This window comes from Corapipo altera, unplaced genomic scaffold (genome assembly GCF_003945725.1).
Source record: "Corapipo altera isolate COAL_440 unplaced genomic scaffold, ASM394572v1 74, whole genome shotgun sequence".
Classification (NCBI taxonomy): Eukaryota; Metazoa; Chordata; class Aves; order Passeriformes; family Pipridae; genus Corapipo; species Corapipo altera.
The window spans coordinates 2,926,275-2,946,207 of record NW_020884934.1 but is presented as its reverse complement, the minus strand read 5'-3'; the positions used below and the strand labels follow the sequence as shown (position 1 = coordinate 2,946,207).

Below are 19,933 nucleotides of genomic sequence, written 5' to 3'. Positions count from 1 at the left end.
CCGCCCGTCAATCACCGTCCGGGGAGCCAATGAGGCGGCGGCGGCGGGCGCGCGCGGCGGGAGCGTTAGGAGAGCGTCCCGCGCGTGACAATGGGGGCGCACGCGGCCGCGCGCGCGGGCAGCGGGCGGCCAATGGCGGGGCGAGGGGGCGCCGGCGCGCGCCGGGGCCCGGCCAATCGCGGGGCGGTGCGCGGGGCTGGCGCGCGGCGGGGGCGGGCGGGGCCGCGGGGCCGCTTTGGCCCCTGAGGCGGCGGGACACGCGCTGTGCTCGCCGCCCCTCACGTCCCGTCGTGTCTCCTCGTGGCCCCTCACGGCTCCTCATGTCCCTTCACAGCCTTCCACCACCCCCCGCCGTGTCCCACGCCCCGAGAGAGAAGGTCCCCGACCCCTGCGAAGGGCCAAGAGCGATGAGGGGAAGGTGCCCGAGCGCCTGAGGCACCGTGCTCCCCTCACGGCTCCAGCCCCTCCGTGTCCCGCAGCGCCGTTCGATGCAGCCACACCGTCCCCGCACGGCCCCAGACCGCCTCGAAGCCGCCAGGATCAGTGCTGAGCTTTCCCCTGCCCCTGCCTCTGGAATAAGCAGAAATTCCCTTAAGAAAGTATGTTCTCTTAATATTTGATCTTTGTATACTAATCAGTGAGAAAGGAGGTTTAAGCCGTGGAACAGAGTGGCCAACAAGCCCTAAACGATGCCCAGGTGTTGGAATGGCAAATTCCGTGCCAAGGTTCAGGGCTCCACATGTTGTGGATGATCTCAGACTTAAGGGAGGTTTAATAAAGCTCGGTTAGAGGGATGTACCACTGACACAAGGAATGCAGAATTTATGGGCCACGAGGACATCTGTCAGAACACCCGAAATAAGGAAGAAACTGATAAAGACAACTCAGCAACTGCACCAAAATCAGCTCTGACTGGGAACAAGGTGATTCCGGCAGGGACACATCAACCCATGGACCACCAACTGGAACCACCAACCCAAAGGAAGAGAAAGGCTGAGCATGGGACTAATTAGCACGAACGAATCATTAACCAACAGAAGACAGAATGCTACTTAATAAGAGAACTATGTAACTTGTAGCCAATGAGCATTAACACCTTTGTTTGATGAAATGTATAAACAGTGAAAAGTTTTGGTGGTCGCAGAGCCCCTGCTGCCAAAGCGCTTAGGTTTTGTTGAGCCATGACTCAGCTCCAGCCTGGATAAGTACATTTTATAATGCACTAATAAATAAACATGAGCTGTGTCTGAATTCAAATCCAAATATTAAATGTCAGTTTTCCTCATCAAGCCATTGATTAATTAATGGCAGGTTTTAAATGGCATTACCACACCAAGCACTTTAGTCAGAGCATTTAATCAGCAAGACTAAATGCAGGGCCTCTCCTGGCTTTGATTTTCGGGTAAAATTCCCCATTGATTCAGCCAGGAGGTTTTATTAAAATTTAATGGTTTGCTCCAGCCCTGGATTAGGAAGGTTCAGCGAGTCAAGTGGCCCCTTGGAGCAATCACATGAACCCGAGCGAGTGACAGGTCACACCCGTTCGGTTTGTAGTTCACAACTTCACACCAGGACTTTAGGGTGTGACATAAGCACATGTTTCTCCCCAGCCTGTGGGTGGCATGTCAAAATCTCCCTGTATCCCAGGGATATCCCGGTCCCCTTCGGCCTCCTCAGCCCTTCAGTCATGACTGGGGCCACAAAGGGAAGCCACAGAATCATGGAATGGTTTGGGTTGGAAGGGACCTTAAAAGCCCATCCATTCCAACTCATGTCATAGACAGGGACACCTTCCACTAGCCCACATTGCTCCAATTTCCAGGGATGGGGCAGCCACAGCTTCTCTGGGCAACCTGTGCCAGGGCTTTACCACCCTCACAGCAAAAAATTCCTTCCCAATATCCCACCTAACCCTGCCCTCTGGCAGTTTAAAACCACTGCCCCTTGTCCTGGCACTATATCCCAGTATAAAAAGTCACTCTCCCTCCTTTTTCTAAGCCCCCTTCAGGCCCTGGAAGGGGCTCTCGGCTCTCCCTGGAGCCTTCCTTTCTCCAGGTGAACCGCCCCAGCTCTCCCAGCCTGTCCCAGAGCAGAGGGCTCCAGCCCTGGGAGCATGCCAGCACCAGCAGTGGAAAGAGGAGCCAAAGGCTGAAGCCCCTGCAGGGTCTGCTTGTCACTGCCATGGCACACACCAAACTGCAGCCCGGGAGAACCCCGTGTGTGTCCCCCAATGCTGCCACCCCCTCCCCTGCTGCAGCCCCTCTGCTCCCACTGTCGGGCACACACGGGCAGGGATCTGCATCCCAGCAGACCTGGGGCTTACGGCAGCTAATATGGGCATATTTTTAAGTAATCCCACCTCATTTGCCGCTTTTCCAGGGCCTCAGTGGGTGAAATTCATTAGTCATCTGACAGTTCCAGTTATTCCGCATGTCAAGTCCCATCTCTTCATTTACATACCCAGACTGCTGTGCCAAGCCGGTGTGCTGGTTGTACCCCCCTCCACCTACTCTGTGCTAATTTAAGAGTTGTTATTTTTGGCTGGCAGGGATTGTGTGCATAAAAAGTTCCGTTTCCTCAAAAAATTCTTAAAAGGAAGCAGAACACGGTCCTGAGCTGAAAACTCCCCTTGCTCAACACCGACTGCCCAAACAGCAGCAAACCTTGTTTTCAGGGAACGTCGCAGGACTAAAACACCTTCCTGTGAAGATCCTGAGTTTGTGAATGACTGAGCTGCACAAAACAGAGTTGTTTCTGACAGGGGCATGCAGGAGTAGCTCAGTCAGAAAAAAACCTGGCAACCTGGCAGTTCTCAATGAACAGAGTGAAACTTGCTGCAAGGGCTGTAATTCCGTGATTGAAAACACAGCATTCGTCATGGAAGAATCCGTATGGATGAGGAAGGCTCAAAAGCCAAGCTCTGTCTGCACTCCAGACATTCCCCTTCCGTTTGTAAAACTAATTATGTGTAAACAGAGCATTTTTCTCTTTGCAGTGCACGGTGTGATATTTCTCCTCCACACAAAAGAATGCTCTCACTCCCGAGCAGTGCACGCCTGTACCTGAGAGACAGGAACTGCAGGGGACATTCCAAGTGGGAAAACTGAAAAAGGGATTAAAAAACAAAAACAAAAAAAATCAGGGAAACTGTTCTTTGAAAAATCGTTGTAGAATGTTACCAGCACACCCTTTCAAGGTGGTGCTGCTGATGTTTTATGTCCTGCCTGCAGCAGCAGGATTCCTCACCACCACAGTCCAAGCTGGTCTGAACTGGGGAATTGTTCTGTACTGGTGAACTTCATCCTTGATACTTATTCTCCTGTTGGTTTTGCCTGTAGCTAAAATAAGATGTTCACCACAACCGTTGCCTTCTTTTTTTCTTCGAAAACAGGGGCAGCAATGTAATAATGAAGGTTTCTTTCTGGCTTTCAATTAAATTAACTCAGGCTGGTTTTCCAGACACTGAACTCCGTACACAGAAAATAAGTATTTCTGCTTAGTAGGAATTTTAGCGAGGATGGTCTGCACTTCCCTAAGTGCAGGTATCCATTATAATCCCTTGGAGAAGCTCTCCCAGGCGTTTACATGCTTCAAAAACCACAATAATGCTTTCCCAGTTTTTTTTCAGGGGGCATTTCTCTGTGAGGCTGCAGCGAGGCTAAGAGTGGGATCACACCCTCGTGCCTCTAGGATTATGCAAAAGAGGAAATGCATTTGATGAATTATTGTCCACCTCAGCCTCTCTTTTGAAAAATGCTGTTATCTGTGTTCGCTGCCGCTGCGAGGGAAGTGATCTGTGAAATCAGAGTTCTTTGGATAATGGCACAGTCTGAGCTTTCCCAGGGATATGATTGCTCCTGTCAGAGGGACACACATGAGGCAGACAGGAGCCTGGGCTTCCAGTCCCTGTTTGTTGTCAGGTTATTATTATAAAGTCTTTCTCTCAATGTCATTGCTAATTTCGTAGAGTCCCAGAACAGTTTGAGGGGGAAGAGACCTTAAAACTCATCTCATCCCACCCCCTACCATAGGCAGGGACACCTTCCACTAGCTCAGGTTGCTCCGAGCCCCGTCCAACCTGGTCTTGGACACTTCCAGGGATGGGGCAGCCACAGCTGCTCTGGCCCCCTGCTCCCCCTGCAATTCTCCTGCAATGGCAGGAGGGTGGAACGAGATGAGCTTTAAGGTCCCAAATCATTTTATGATTCTATGATTGCAGTATCAGGAAACTCACCAAGTATCTCTGTGCCATTCCCTTTAAAATCCTTTTTCCCCAGACATGTGAACACGACAGACTGATTCCATGTTCATGGACAGGGTTTTTTCCCCCACAGACAAGTCTTTATGCCCTTATTGTTGTCACAGTCTATGCAAGATGCCATGCAAAGACCCACACCCTGTCCCCAGAGGAATTAGGGGGAATTGTACCAACTTGAAGGCTTTCAGATTTTTTTCAGTCTAGTTGTTTTCAACCCTTGCAGGACAAATTCTCTCTTCCACAAAACTATCAGCCATCCTGTGGGAGAAGGAAGGAGGGGTTTTTTCCTTTCCACAGTTGATATTTTGTCACACTGCCCAAGGTTCATCAAGGTACCCAAATTATAAACCTTATTGAAAAAAGAATTATTTTTGTGGGGCTGATAAACCTGCATCATTTCTTCCCTTTGCTTCCTCAGATCCCTCACTCACAAAGGTATCTTACTTTTCCTTTTTTTTTTTTTTTGTTGCTACTTCAAGTTTTCTGGCATTTTTGTAAAAGAAGAGGAAGCACTGTGGAAGGAAGAGTCTGTCAAACAAACCTGGACCACTAATGCCACCCAGTGGCACACACTGGGCACTTGCCAGCGCTAATAAACTCTGAATTAACTTCAACAAGCTAACTCTAAACTCTCCCCCCCACTGTTCACAGCCATTCACACGGAGGTTTTCTGCACCCATCTGACAAATGTAAGAGACCACGCACGTTGTGGTTGTGTAGCTTGTGTCAAGCACGGTTTTTTCCTTTCCTGCTTCTGTTTTCTTTAGAAAGTATCTCCTACAGCTCAGTCTCTGTGAAGTATTACCCAAAAATGTTTAGGGGGGACCTTCTCACTCTCTGCAACTCCCTGACAGGAGGGGGGAGCAGGGGGGGGGTCGGGCTCTGCTCCCAGGAAACAAGGGACAGGACAAGGGGAAACGGCCTCCAGCTGTGCCAGGGGAGACTCAGGTTGGACATCAGGAGGAGTTTCTTCTTGGAAAGGGTTGTCAGGCACTGGAAGGGGCTGCCCAGGCAGGTGATGGACTCCCCACCCCTGGAGGTGTCCCAGGAAGGCCTGGCCGTGGCACTCAGTGCTCTGGGCTGAGGGACAAGGTGGGCATCAGGCACAGGGGGGACTCCATGGGCTGGGAGGGCTTTTCCAACCTCAGTGATCCTGGGATTCTAAGATCCTGAGTTTGTATCTGCTCTTTCTCAGTGATACAATCAGCTCTCCTGCCCTTTCACAGGGAGCACTCCAGCCAAGAGCCCTGGGTGCAAGGTCTGCAGGCTCCCCCGCGGTGCCCTTTGTCCCTTTGGCAGGGCTGGAGACATCCTCTGGCCTAGGGGAAAAATTCCAAACAGATGCAGAGCAGTCACATAAATATTAATGACAAGGCACTGTGGAAACTGTATGAAAACACGTGGCTGATGCCTTTTCCAGCTGCATTCCCCCTCATTAATTGCTTGTATGAAACCAGCACCCCGAAGCCTCGGTTTTACTGACAGCTGTACAAACCCAGCCTGGTGCTTGTAAAGGAACTCCCCGACCATCCAGTGCTTCCAGGGAAGAAACCACTTATATTCCTTTAGTCCTCCTTGATTTGCCACTGCAGAAACGGGATAGTTTACCCTGTTGTATCGTTTATTTTCTAATTTCTCTCTGCAGTTTTGTACTTTGCATCTCTGGGATTACCCAAGACAGCTGAGTTAAGCAAAGAAAAAAATAAATCCAAAGGATATCCAAATGAAACCCCGTAAAAGTTGTCTCTGGTACTTGTTTATGTAGTCTGGGATTTGCAAAGTTTTTAGTTTAGTTACCACCATGAGGACTTCTACAAATAAAAATGTAGCAAAAAATCCAAAGCAAGGTTCTGTTTTTCACCACTGTGAATGAAATCTTTATTCAGTTGTTATACATAACATAGATAAAGTATGAAAAGCCACAGGCTTTCTTCAGACTTCATTGATTTTTAGCCTAGTTGACATTTTAAATATGTTTTCCTAATATATATTAGGAAATATACACAGACACACTGTTTTGGTTGCATTCCTTTAGGTGCCTCCCAGTGCCCAAAATAACATCCCTGAGAGCATAAACATTTTGAGAGTCTCCCACTTACTAAAAAAATAAAATGTCTCAGATGAACTTTCTGGACAATGTTCTGTCCTTGACCAGTTTCAGAGGCATTTTCACCCTCTATTAACAGCTCAAAAGCCATTTAAAACTTCAGCTGGGTTTGACTGCACTCATCCCTCTGTGCCACAGCAGCAGATTGTTGTCCCTGCAAACACCAGAATCCCCAGAATCCATATTTCCATCCATCCTGGCTGTCCCGCTGGTCACTGCTTTGTCCTCTGAGTTTCAGCCTGTCAGGCTGTTTGTTTCCATGGGGAAACACACCCAGACTTTGGTACTGCTTGAAATACCTAAATTCCAGCCCTTGGCGAATGTGAACAAGGAAAAAACCCAACCCACCAACCAAAATTAAACAAAATTAAAATTAAACAAAAGCAGTGGGCAGACCTTAAGCAGCCCCAGTGCCCCGGCAGGCTGTGCTGAGGTGCAGCTCACCCCCGTGCTGGGTACAAAGTTCTTAATCAACATTTACACAGCCTCTCCTCTGAGCCTCATGTTTCAAGCTGGTGGAGCAGTGGAGGTTGAGGGACTTGCAGCACAAAGATTAGCTCAGTTGAGCTGTTAAAAGTGAATGTTGTTTCTAATCTTGCAAAGGCTTTCCAGCTGACACTCCTTTAATTACACGGAGCCCTTGGTTATCAGCAGCGCTGCCCTTCATTCCAGCAGCAGGATTTCCACCAGGGAGCCACCAGCACAGAGTCCTAATGAAAAAAACAATCATTTCCACAGCACTTTTCATCTTCAGGATGCCACACAAACATGAGCTCGGGGAATTACCTCTCCCAGCATCCCTGGGAGGTGGAAGAGTGTCCTTACCCACCTGCAATCCCAAGGGAAGACGTTAATGACACACAGTGTCCTTGCTCAGGACAACACAAAGCCTTGGGGTCCGTTTTTTTTTTATTTAGTGGTCTTCGAGTGCCTTTGGGGATGCCCAGGGGTCTGGCAGGGAGGGGACAGCAGGTCCCTGACACCTCCTGCAGCAGCAAAAGGCCAGAGGAGACAGCCTGGAGTGTCCCAGACTGTGCCAGGCACGGTGTGTTGGCAGCTGAGTCCAGTGACAAAGCATTAGACAGCGGGAAATTCCAGCTTCTAGAAAGCGGGATCCTAAAGGAAGAAAAACAAACAATCCACCCCCCAAAGCCCCTCCCAGACCACTCAAAACACAGGATTGTAACGTGGTGCGACCTGAACAAACACGTGTGTGCCGCCTCCCTCAGGGGGCTCCCAAATCCAGGCACTCTTCTCCGGGGAAATGCGGCTTCCACCTTTCCACAGAGCAGCTCCAGGAGGCAACTGGATCACCGCCCTGGGAAGGAACTGCTCATCACCTCAGTGCTCATCACCTCAGGGAGGGGTTACTGTGGCAATCCCGAGCAATGTGTGCATTCCAGTCTCACTTTAACTCCGTGTTTTTCCCGAGGAACCACCACAAGCAGGAAGCACCACGTATTTGCACCAGGGGTATGGTTGCCAAGGGAGTCAGAACCCTCAAAATTCCCTCTTAATTTTTTAATCTGTGTAAATTTTGCTCAGAAGTTGCTGCTGCAGGGGCTCTTGATCCAGGCCACATTTTGGGAGGTTTTTTGTTACTTTTGCACATTTTGCTGGGAAGTTTATTAGCCTTTGTCTACATAGCTTAGGCTGCTGTTTACCTGCATCACACAGGAGTTATTTCATCTGCCCTTTAAGCTGGCAAGTTAGGAAACAATCAGGATGCACTTCCTCTTCTTTCCTCCTTGAATTGACTCTGATATTCCAAGTAACAAAATAATCACATCACCATGAGACCTGACAGGGTCCAGTGATGATTTTTGTGCTGTCAGACACCCCGTTGAGCTGCTTTGGGGATGGATTTTCTCACCTGCTGGCAAGATCTAAGAAAATCAGTGAGTTAAAAGGAAGTTTGTGGGAGAAAACAAAACAAAAACCTTTCCCTGGCTTCTTGATGTGAAGGAGCACACGTGTAACCAACACATTTGTGTTCCTGTTGTACTTGTGAAAGAAAAGAATCCCAGAGAACGCTCTCAGGGTGTGACCTGTGTGAGGTTACTGGTCTCTCCAGCTGGGTGCCCCTCAGCTGAGTTCTGCCCAACTTGGGCAGCCCAGGGCACCTTCACAGGCCCCCTGACACCGATGATTAACACAGTCATTAAAATCATTACTTTGATTGTTGCACTTAGGAAGAAACCTGACACATCTGGCTCTTATCCACCCGTGTGCCCTACATTCATGTCCAGGCATGAACAAGGGCACATCTTGAAATTATTCCAGGAAGGAAGGAACTAACCTGCCTGATAAAAACACGGGCAGTTTTGGGGATGGGACTGGAAGTAAGAGAAAGGCCTGTGCCACTTGTGAGAGGGCCCTGACAAAGTGAGGGAGTAATAAGCAAAGCCAAGGGTGACTGGAAGTAAAATGAGACACTGCTATTTAAAAGAAGTTTACAAAATATTTAAATCAAACCAGAGCCACCTGGAGGGCATTGGAATCTCTCCTCCTGATGGAACAAGTGCTGCATGTTGTGCCACGAGCACAGACCTGTTTGCTCACGAATCATTTACAGAGTATCTTCTCTCCAGGCACATCAGGAATAAAACTCCAAGGAGTTTAGCCCAGAGTGCCAAGGTACCTCTTAGGTAGGAAGCTGCCTGGCCCTCCTGCCCTTCCAGGGTTAAACTACAAATCCACATCTATCTCTCAGACAAACGATCCCCATGTATTTATGTGGAGTTTTCACCGGTGTTCTCAAGAAAACAAATCTCTGCTTCATTACTGTCGCCTGGGCCATGACTCAGGTGTTTTGTGTGAGTCTGAGGTGTGAAACAACCCTTGCTCATCCTCCCCTGACCTTAACAAGGCCCCAGAGGTGTGGCTTAAAACCACCTGGGCTTTAAGTAATTTATACCTCAGTCATATACAGAAATTAATTATTAATAATTAATTAATTATAAAAGCACCGTGGGCAGGAGGGGAGGAGTAGGTTCTGCCCTGCTCAAGTGAGACCCTCTTGCAGAGCTGCCTCCAGCCCTGGGGGCCCAGCACAGGAAGGACATGGAGCTGCTGGAGAGAGTCCAGAGGAGGCACCAAGGATGGAGCAGCTCTGCTGGGAGGAAAGGCTGAGGGAGTTGGGATTGTTCCGTCTGGAGAAGAGAAGCTTTGGGGTGACCTGATTGTGGCCTTCCAGGACCTGAAGGGAGCTACAAGAAAGATGGAGAGAGACTATTTCCAAGGGGCTGGAGTGCCAGGACAAGGGGAAATGGTTTCACACTGACAGAGAGCAGGGTTAGATGGGATATTGGGAAGAAACTCTTCCTTGTGAGGGTGGGGAGGCCCTGGCACAGGTTGCCCAGAGAAGCTGTGCCTGCTCCATTCCTGGAAGTGTCCAAGGTCAGGTTGGAGCAATCTGTGGAAGGTGTTCCTGCCCATGGCAGGGGTTGGAACTGGATGGGCTTTAAGGTCCCTTCCCACCCAAACCATTCCATGATTGCCTAAAGCCCCACATGCTCTCTAATCTTCTGTGCTTCTGATTTAAGTTGAAAACATCCTCTGGGCAGGGCGGCTGTTCTGAGACACGGAGCTGTTCGGGGGCAACTTCACAACCGTATTCATTCCAGTTTGGGACGGGAGCTCCGCATCCCACCCAGCTCGGCCCCGTCCCTCCCGATCCCGATCCTGGTCCCGATCCCGGTCCCGCACCTTCCCCCTCTCGCCAACAGGGGGCGCCGCCGTCCCCCGCGCGCGCCGCCGCGAGCCCCCGCCGTTCCCCTGCCGCGATTGGCCGGGCCGCGCGAGGCGCGCGGCGCAATTGGTCGCCTGCCGCCAGCCCGGCCTATATAAGGGGAGCCCGGGGGGGGGCGTGTCCGCAGTCCGCGGGCGCTGCGGGCGGGGGCTGAGCGGACCAAGATGGCGGCGGCGCGGGCTGTGTGCGTGATGCGCGGAGAGGGGCCCGTGCAGGGCGTCATCCACTTCGAGCAGCAGGTGAGGGACGGCGCGGGCACCGAGCCTCCCCCCGGGAGGCTGAGACACTGCCTGCGGCTCTATCCACCCCCCGGGGGCCGGCGGGAGCTGCGGTTCCAAATGGCCGCGGCCCTTGGGAGCTGCGCCGTCGCCTCTGGGAGGCGGGGGAGCGGCTGCGGGGTCATCTGCGCTTTCCAGTGGAAGCACGGGATCGTTCTGGAAGGCACGGCCAGATAACGGGCACCGCTTGTGCTCGGTGATAAATAACGGGAAGGCTGCATTAGAGGTGGATAAAGAAATTCAGACGCTCTGTGCAAGGCGGTGCTGGGCTTGTGGAGGAGCCTGCAGGGCTTCCTGTCACCTTGGCTTGACAGAGCCGTGTAATGCCAAAGTCCTTGTGGTGATGATAAATCCTTTCCTTTCAAGGGTGATGGACCGGTGAAAGTTACTGGAAAAATCACTGGATTGGCTGATGGAGAGCACGGCTTCCACGTCCATGAATTCGGGGACAACACGAACGGTAAGGTGTCCATCCACGGCTGGAGTGTGGGTGCTCAGCTTCAGAGAGCTTCCTGCAGTGTTGCAGCAGGACTTGGGTCTGGCAGCTGCAAATCTGTGTTAAGAAATGTATGGCGTTTCCCAAGGAAGTGCTCCCTGTGTAATCCTCTGAACGTGTTGAGGCTGGTGGTCAAGGTCTGCCATCCCAAGCAGTCGCCTGGAGGGTTGGATACCCCAGTGTTAAGAAATAAGAAAGCTCCCGGGTGAGCCCAGGGAGCTCTGGAATGAGCAGTTGTACTTAATTGGACTTCTGAGTCTGCAGTGGGTGATTTACACCCAGAGGATTAGCGGGACATGCAACAGGAGAGCAGCTGCTTCCTGATGGGTCCCTGGGAGCAGCAGGTTTGCCCTGACGGATCCCTGTGCTGTGTTCCAGGGTGCACCAGTGCCGGCCCCCACTTCAACCCGGAGCGCAAACAGCACGGGGCCCCCAGCGACGCCGAGAGGTGAGTGCAGGGCTGGGCGGGGACAGCCCAGGGACGCCCTGGTAATCCTGCAGGATGTGTAAGGTCACGTCACCGGGACTGTGCTCACTGTACAGCAGTTTGTTTGGCACGTGGGCTCCCTGAGTGTGGGGTAAAATATCATCTTTGGGATGTGCCACTGGTTTTGTTGTGGCTTGGGAGGAGGGGACAGTGAGGGCCTGTGTTCCTGCTGGGTATCTCTGTGCTTCAGTGGGATGGGAGACCTTGTTCCTCCCCTGGGAGCGGTTCCAACAGTCCAGTTCCCCTTGGGAGCCCTTGGACACCTGAGGAGCTGGTGTGACTGTGCTTGCTGGGGCAGCACAGGAGCTGCAGGGAGCAGAGCTGGGAGCAGGTTTAAACCTAAAGCCTGGCCTTGCACAGAGAGGGTCTGGGATAGCATTAGAACCAGTTTGGCATCGGGACCAGCCTGGGTTCTGTCCGTGAGTGCTCCCTGTGTGGCTGATGAATCCCACCTGGGCGATGGATCGCTGCCGGCCAGGCGGAGCTGGGAGCTGGCTGTGGGCCAGCTCCTGCATGACACAGCATGAAATGGTGTGTCAGGGCCTGGCAGCCACTGCTCGGGGCTAAAGGTTGGGACTGCATGGACATTGAGGCTTTGGCAGGCTTGGTTTTGGCAAATCCTGCTCCTGCTGTGCCCTGCCTGCTCCCACCAGGGCACAGCAGGATCCCTTAGGGAGGGTGCAAGGACTTTTATCAGTGTCCAGTTGAAACAATTGGACTGAAGCTTCCTGGAAGCTTAAATCAAACAAATTCCTAAAGGGAAAGCTGCCCTTGACCTGATTTTATAGGACTTGGTTAAAAATGTGGAGTTTGTACTGTGCAAGAAGCTGGTGCTCAGCACTTGCCTGGCTGAGCTGCATGGAATGTTTCAGGAATGTGTTGGTATTCCAGGTTCTGAGTCTGGCAGAACACGATCAGCTGTATTCTGAGTGAGTGTTTTGTTTGGGGCAGACATGCAGGACATAACAGCATCCTGGAATGCCCAGAAGTCCCATGAAAACTCCACTGCTCGAGGCACAGTTCTCGAGGAAGCCCGGGCGGAGATGGAGCTGTGATAGAAGCTGTGTGGGAGAGCAGGATGCCAAGTGATGGGGCAATGCCAAACTGGATTCATCATCCCTACTTCTGGCTGGAACTGAGCACCTCCTGTGTCCCCTTTGACCTGTTTCCTGACAAACTGCTCTTCCTAATCCTATTTAAACCTAAAGCCCATGGAATAGCTGATCTGTGATGGGCATTAAGAGCTCTTAGGAACAGTGGCAGTGTTCCACCAAACCTGGTCTGTGCAGGAAAGGTTAATCTGTGGAATTTGAGAGCCTGTGGACAGAGAGGGTGATGTCATTGGCATGGAGGGGGGGAATTCTGGACATGTGTGGCCTGAGTGTAGTAACAACACAAAGTCCCAGCCTTCCCTTGGAAGAGCTTTCAATCCAAGCCCCTTTCCTGAGTCTGCATGTGTTCTTGTGCAGGCACGTGGGAGACCTGGGCAATGTGACTGCCAAGGGAGGAGTGGCCGAGGTGGAGATCCAGGATTCCGTCATTTCCCTCAGCGGCCCTCACTGCATCATCGGCCGCACCATGGTGGTGAGTGTGGGGGGCCTGGTGCTGCTGGAGGGGCACAGGGGGCTCTCTGGGGGCTAATGAGATCTCAGTTTCCTGCTGGCCTTCCAGGGATGTCCCTCTCCCTTTAACTTTGCCCCTTCCAGCTGTGGGTGACTGAAGGAACTGGTCTGTGGAGGGAATTGGCACAGATGCTGTCACTGGAAGGTGTGGAAACAGGCACCTGAGGACACTGGAAGGAAAGTCCAGTTGGGAGTTTTTAGCAGGGATATGGGTTTGACACTGTGCAGTTAGTGTGTGGGGTGAGACCCTGCTGGGAGCAGTGGAATGTGGGGATTGGGATCTGCAGTAACACAAGTTCTCTTTTAGGTCCACGAGAAGCGGGACGACCTGGGCAGAGGGGGGGACAACGAGAGCAAGCTGACGGGGAACGCGGGGCCCCGTCTGGCCTGCGGAGTGATTGGGATCGCCAAGAGCTAAGTGTGGCACCTGCAGTGCTGCTCCATTGCTGCTCTTGCCCTTCCTCGTGCAAGCCCAAGATTTGTCACTAATCTCCTGCTCCTCTGCATCCCGAGCAGCGCTTAAACCGCTGAGACTGACGGCGTTTTGTATGATGTACATGGCAATTAAAGTGTCCCTCATGGAACAGCTCTGTGGTCTCTGCTCACACACCTGCACCATTCCCTGTCGCATCCCTCACTGGAGCAAATCCCTGCTGTGTGCCAGGGAGGATGGGGGCAGTGCTCACATCCCAGACCCTGGCAAAGAGCAGCAGCCCTGGGGGTGTCAGGGCTGCCTCCTGGTGAAGGTGCAGCATTTGTAGATCTCCAGCCTGTGTAATAAATGTTCTGGGCAGATACACCTGGGTCTGGCTGTCTGTAAACAGGGAACACCCCCAAACCTGCACCTGCTGGGAAAAGAAAGGGGGCCTGGGCTCCAGCAGGTGGGTGGTTAAAGTGCATCCACCAAGTTGCTTCCAGGTGCTGTCCCAGGACCAGCCAGGAGTAACCATTGTGTGCCAGTGCCAGCTTCCATCACGTTTTTGGGTGTCCCTCTGAAACATTTCAGAGTCTCTCTTAACAGAGAAAATTAATCATTTTAATGAGGACTTGTATCAGTGTGCCTTTATCTTGTACATAAGAATACTGGTGGGAGTAGCAGGTTGCAGTTCTAGATAACCCCATTCCACTGAGGAATGTTACAAAAGGAACTTGGGAGTAGAGCAGGAATACTGTAAAAATACTTTAAACTTACATTGCCTGCTGGTGCCAGACAATTGTGTGAGTCTTCACCTGCCTGTGCCTCTTCCAGAGGGTCACTGTGAGGTTATTCCACAGGCACTGCTGCAGAAGGCAGTAAGGAATTGCTCCACAGGTTTCCTAGGCTCTGCTTTCAGCTCCCTACTGAGGGAAAGGGAGAGAAGGTGAGGTGGGGTTTGTGTGAACAGAGCAGCCTCTGCCCCTTTCATTCTTGTCTCCAGCTCTTCAACGCAGTGAGACAAACCCTCCCTCCTTACAGAGCTGAGGCAGCTTTTTCCAAGGCTCAGACCTCAGTGTCTGGTGTTCTCTGGACACAGGAATGTCCCACAGGCCTGGCAGGAAACAACCAGTGAGGACACGAGTTTTAACACATGGAAGTTGAGTTCATTGCAATGTGTAAACAGATTCTTTCTCTCTTTATTCTGCTATTGCAAGAACATAAAAATAGATATTCTCTCCCCCATCCAGAGCTCCACACTGGCTCTCCCATCCCTCCCTCCCCCAGAGACAATTCCACAGGGCAGCTGAGAAAAAGGACTAAGGAAGCAGCTGCCCTTTCCTTGGGGAAAAACCCAACTTTAAAGGTAGAACACACCTATAGAAAGGAAAAAAAAAATCCATTAAATATGCACAGGATTCAAACACATTTCCTATGGTGCTTCTGGAGGGGCAGGACTTCCCAAACTGTCTGTGCCCAAGGGATTGGCCACCGGGAAACTACCCTCATCCAATCTGACACAACCATGGAAGTGCTATGGAGAGGAGGTGGCAGAACTCCAGGAACACCAGGAAACACCCAGCCCAGAGGCACAGCACCAGGGGGGGCACAACCTACCTCTGGCAGGGTAAGGAGGGGCCGGCGTTCCCACCAGAGTGGCCCTGATCCCAGAGGAAGCAGCAGAATCCTTGTCCCAGCTCCACTTCAAGAACCAGGTTGGCAATTTACAGCAGGTTGTGGTGCCTCTGAGGTCTCACTTTCCAGCAGCATCAGTGGCTGACAGGTAGAAAAGCCCAGCACACACCTTGGAACAGCAGAGCAGATGTGCCTGAAGGTGTCACTTCTTAAAAAAAGGCAAATCAAGGGCAGTAGGAACCACAGAACCAATCGAGGGGGAGGAAATAAAAAATAAAGCAAAGAATGGACTGCATTGCAAACAAACACTAAACAAATAACTCTGCAATTAACATCTCAAAACTAACTTTTACCCAGGGTGGTCAAGTATCTCATTAAAATGCAGCAATCTAAAACTCCAGAGGACTGTTACAAATAAAAACTCGCTTCTGTGAATCGCTACACAATCAGGTGGATTTCCTTTCACAAACAGAACCAAACCAGTCTAATTTAGACTCCAGTACAGCATGAACAGTTCCAACTTTAGGCTGTTGAACACTCCTTTTCCACTTCAGTGCAGCGTAGGAAGAATAGCACACGTTAAAAGTTTGTTACGAAAATAGAGTTTATTAAAAACACATCCCTATTGTTTTTGAGGAGCTTTCACCGTTACCTTTTTCTTAAATTAAAAACAAAATAGAAAGCACTTCTACTTCTGATTCGTAAACTTTTTAAAGTCAAAACTTTAAAAAAGTTACAGCAAAAACGGGTAATATTTAATCATCTCTTCAGTATTTATGTTATGCTGTGGCTATTTTTAAATAGGAGGGGAAGCAATCAAATTGCTGGCGGGGCCCCTGCGCTGGGCAGGGCTGGGGGCGGCAGCAGATTTACAGCACTGTACAACTAAAGCTCGACACTCCGACCCAGGCTCGGCAGGGCCCGGGCTCAGCGCGGAGCCTCCGCCACGGAGCCCGTGTCCTTGTCCGCCTGTTCCAGGGATGAGGTAGCCTCGGGTGCCGACTCTTCCGCAGGTTTCGCACCCGCAGGTTCGGACTCTCCCGCCGCGAGTTCTGAAACAATGTCTGCGTCGGCCGCTTTGCCGCCGTGGGACTCGTGGTTTTTGTCGCCCTCCGCCCTGTCTGTCACCTCCGGCTTTTCCTTGCCGCGGCCTTCTTCCTTGTCTCTGCGCGACTCCCGGTCTCTGGAATCCCTCTCCCTGTCTCGGTGGCCGCTGGAGCGCCTGTTCCTGTCCTCCGAGTCCCTGTGCCTGTCGCGCTCGGGGCTGCGCCGGCCCCAGTCGCGCCGCTCGCGGTTCCCGAGGCGCTCGTGCTCCCGGTCGTCCCCGCGGTTCCCGTAGCGCTCGCGCTCGTTTTCTACCCGGTTCCCAAACGACCTCCTTCCGAACCTCTCCTGGTCTCTGTTGGGGGTGAACGTCTGCCTGTCATTCCTGAACTGGCGCCCGTCCCTGTTCTCCTCGGGTCCGCCCGGGCCCCCGCTGCCCGGGACCCCCCCGGGCCTCACAAAGTGCCCTGGCGGGGGGAAGGGGGTTTTCATTCCGTGGGGGGGAGGCATCCCAAAGCCCCCCGGCCCCGGCGGGGGCCCCCTGTGCATCATGTGGGGGGGCATGTGGCGCGGCGGCATCAGCGGGAAGCGCGGCAGTGGCGGGGGCGGCATTCCCGGCGGCCGCTGGAGCGGGATCAGCCCGGGCCGGGCGCCCAGGAGCCCGGTGGATGGAGTCTGGAGCCCGACCACTGGGGCTGGAGGGGGCGGTGCCACACCCTGGGTGCCTGCAAGGAACACACAAGGGACAGTCAGAGCCTGGCAGCAGGGAACACAAGGCATTTCCATAGCTCAAAAGCCACTGTACAGTTATCCCAGGAAAAGAGTGCACAAGAACTTGGAGCGGAGCTTCCTGCGCGGCCCAGGTGCAAGCACACCTCTGTGTGCTGCTGAAGGGAAGACGTGGCAATGGCAGGAACTCATCCCTGATCCCAAAGGCCTCCTTTGCCCTGCTGCAGGTCAGAGCCCCCCTCAGCCCCAGCTCAGCCTCTCGCCTCCTCTGACTGCAGCCAGAGCCCCTTCCTGGTACAAAATATATGTATTATAATATATAAAAGGAAATGCAACAGGTAATTTCTAGATTCTTTTTTTTTCGAAATACAATCCTTCATTCTTTACAGCACATATCCAACATAGTTTTCTGTTTTAATTCCTGGACTCTTTTGTTTTTAGCACGTTCTTCTCAAGAGGAAAAAAAATTACCCTCTCCAAACATCTTGTTGGAGAAAGCTCAGCCTAAAGCTCGCTGACACCAACAGGAGGAGCCAGAATGGAGGAGGAGGGAGGAATTCTGAGCTCCACCTGAGGCCTTCCCAGGGTGGACAGGAGCCTCCTTGAGGCTGAGGCAGGAACCCACTGTCCCATGAGCCCTCACACTGCACCTTCCTGCTCCATGTGCTCCTGCCCTGCAAACACAGTCCCTGCCTGGGGTGTGTGGTGTTCCTGTATCAATCTGTTGGGACTGTAATGTTTTCACATACATGAATAAAAATGAAAGTTAAAAACAGATGTTACGCCAACTTTTGTAGCCCCTGCCTTGGTAGAACCAGAATGTGGAATAGCTGTGGAAAGTAATGCTGGAATTAGAGAATTGGCTTTGCCAGCAGTGAAAACTGCACTTTCCCCCCTTCCTTTTTAACTCTAAAATGCAGAGCCCTCCCTCCTCCCATTTATCACCAGGTCTGTAATCACTGAGCTGAAACTCCTCCCATGACAGAACTGTGGATCTGACAAGCCAAGACACGGGGCTAATGATGTCTCCCAGGAATTCTGAGGTTTGGGGATGTTCTTGTTGAAAAAAAACCATCTTTTGATCTGCCACAGAAGATTAAAAATAAGGCAGAACAGAATAACTGAGAACTACTGAGCTGAAGAGGACAAGCCAATGCTTCTGCTTAGAAGCAGCAGAGCAGACATGGGCTACAACAGCATGAACATGAGGCAAGAGAGAAAAGTTTCACATTTAATAAGTACAAGTAACTTAATTTCTCCACAAACTGCAGCACTGAAGAAGCATAATGGTACCTGGAACTCCCCCTCTTTCACTCTGAACACTCTTTGAATATCAGCCCCCTTCAATGTCAAGGCTAAAGCAGCTGCAGAAGCACAACCAGAGTTTCCTCACCAATTAAAAACTTGCAGAGCTGTCCAGAAACACACCCTTGTTTACTGAAAATGCTCAGGAAAATTCATGGTACAGACGCACGTGGTGACAGGTCTGAGAAGATTTAAAGCCCTTTGTTGTGTCATGCAGAGAAAGGCAGTAAATAACATTGGTTTCCCACACTGGGTAAGAACTCCTTGAGCCCTGAGAGAGACCCTGAGGTGATTTACTGACCAGCTTCTCATAGTCAAGACAGAAACCTCATCCCTTTTACCTGCTCTTCTGTGTTGTTTTGGATGTGTAAAACCACACACTGCCTTCACAACTCATGTTATTTAGAACTGTCACTGGTGCTGCCCAGTTACAGGCCCTCAGACCTTGCACTGTGTTTGCTCAGGAGGGGGCAGGACTGAGGTAGGAAAACCCATCCCAAACCAGAGGGTGGTTGCAGAGTCACAGCTGAAATAACTCACCATTGATCCCAACACTTTGTAACAGCCACACTCAGAGGGGTTCAGAGAATGTTGTATCTGTTTTATGATTTAATGCAGATTACAAAAATCACTTGAGAACAAGCCAGCAAGGGAGCAAAGACTTAATGACTGAGCTTGCACTACCAGGAAGTGAATGCCAAGTTCGGTGGGAACTCCAGGATAACTAAGCTTTGATTACATGTCATTATCCTGGTAGGAATTTGGGTAAAAAGACCCTACAAACTGCAATAGGTTGTATTTCACCCAGATCACAGAATCTGAATATTCCAAACACTGCATCTGCAGTTTGTTGCTGGCCCAAGTTAAAACATTTGCTCTGCACTAAGAACACGTTGTCCACCCCAAAAGGATTTAAAAGCTGTTGTTTCCTGCAACAGGCACATGTAAAAGGAGCCTAAAAATACCTGCTCTGCAGGTCATTGAAAATTCCCTGAGTGCTCATTCCCTGAGCCATCACAGCCTGGAGTGTGTTGTTCTGATGAACAACAGGGAGGTGTAACAGCAGCGAGTGTGATCAAGGACAAACTAAATTACAACCTGAGGGTGCTTTTTAGAGAAAGGCACAAAAAATCCAGACCCAATGTCCACAAGGGATCACTCCCCTGAAGCACAACCATGTCCTTGCTGGAAGTGATGAAGGAATTACATTGGAGGCACAAAGGAAATCAGTGGAGATGAGACAGAACTTATAAGAGAAACTGTATGAAATGTTAATCCATTTAGAATTAATTTGTAACATGTCTTCCATATAAAAACTGAACAGAAAGAAGCTTCATTCTGGAGTTACAGAAGTTATTAAAGAGCTCCTGTGTGTTGTACAGGTTACAGAAGGTGATCCCAAGCAAGGAGAAGTTTAGATCTCTCTGACAGTCTCTTCCCAGCCACCTCCATCCCTTGAGTTTGGCCTGCTGCAGGTCATCCACGCATCCATTCAGTGCAGGAGTGAATCAAAGTGCTTTTAAGGAGAGTTTAATTTGTGCCAACTTACTGAGTGGTTTGAAAAAGCCAAGATAGCTGATATTAATCTTTTATCTTAAATCACATCACATTATAATGTTTCTTCTGGTTTCCTTGTATCTTGTATCAGACTGTGAGCAGTCCCCACAACTCCAGAACGTTGGGACAGAAGGGTTTTATGTAACCCCTTGATTATAAATAACTTCTTGAAATAAGACACCCATCAACATCCAGTGCTACTGCTTAAGCAAACGCACAGATCTCAGCCACTACTCCAGCACTGCTCTG

The 19,933-nt window shown here is 51.0% G+C and overlaps 2 protein-coding genes across 3 annotated transcripts in view; one reads left to right on the top strand and one right to left on the bottom strand.

Moving 5' to 3' along the window:
• Positions 1-10,231: 10,231 nt before the first annotated feature.
• SOD1 (superoxide dismutase 1) lies at positions 10,232-13,798 on the top strand. The gene is made up of 5 exons (XM_027660061.1): positions 10,232-10,355; positions 10,761-10,854; positions 11,269-11,338; positions 12,847-12,961; positions 13,307-13,798. Exons 1-5 carry the CDS (start codon positions 10,281-10,283, stop codon positions 13,415-13,417), a joined length of 465 nt encoding a protein of 154 aa, XP_027515862.1. The 5' UTR covers positions 10,232-10,280; the 3' UTR covers positions 13,418-13,798.
• A 795-nt stretch (positions 13,799-14,593) lies between these two features.
• SCAF4 (SR-related CTD associated factor 4) overlaps positions 14,594-19,933 on the bottom strand; it is a 29,216-nt gene continuing 23,876 nt past the window's right edge. Inside the window, exon 19 of one of the 2 annotated variants that reach the window (XM_027660036.1) lies at positions 14,594-16,818. In XM_027660036.1, coding sequence (XP_027515837.1) covers positions 15,977-16,818 — 842 coding nt within the window. In that variant the 3' untranslated portion in view covers positions 14,594-15,976. The remainder of the gene's footprint in view (positions 16,819-19,933) is intronic. The other variant, XM_027660034.1, reaches the window with a different exon arrangement.

Coding starts and splice junctions, on each gene's coding strand:
- SOD1 (XM_027660061.1), top strand. CDS start 10,281: ATGGCGGCGGCGCGGGCTGTGTGCGTGATGCGCGGAGAGGGGCCCGTG. Junction 11,339..12,846: donor GCCCCCAGCGACGCCGAGAG/GTGAGTGCAGGG, acceptor GTTCTTGTGCAG/GCACGTGGGAGACCTGGGCA. Junction 12,962..13,306: donor TCATCGGCCGCACCATGGTG/GTGAGTGTGGGG, acceptor GTTCTCTTTTAG/GTCCACGAGAAGCGGGACGA.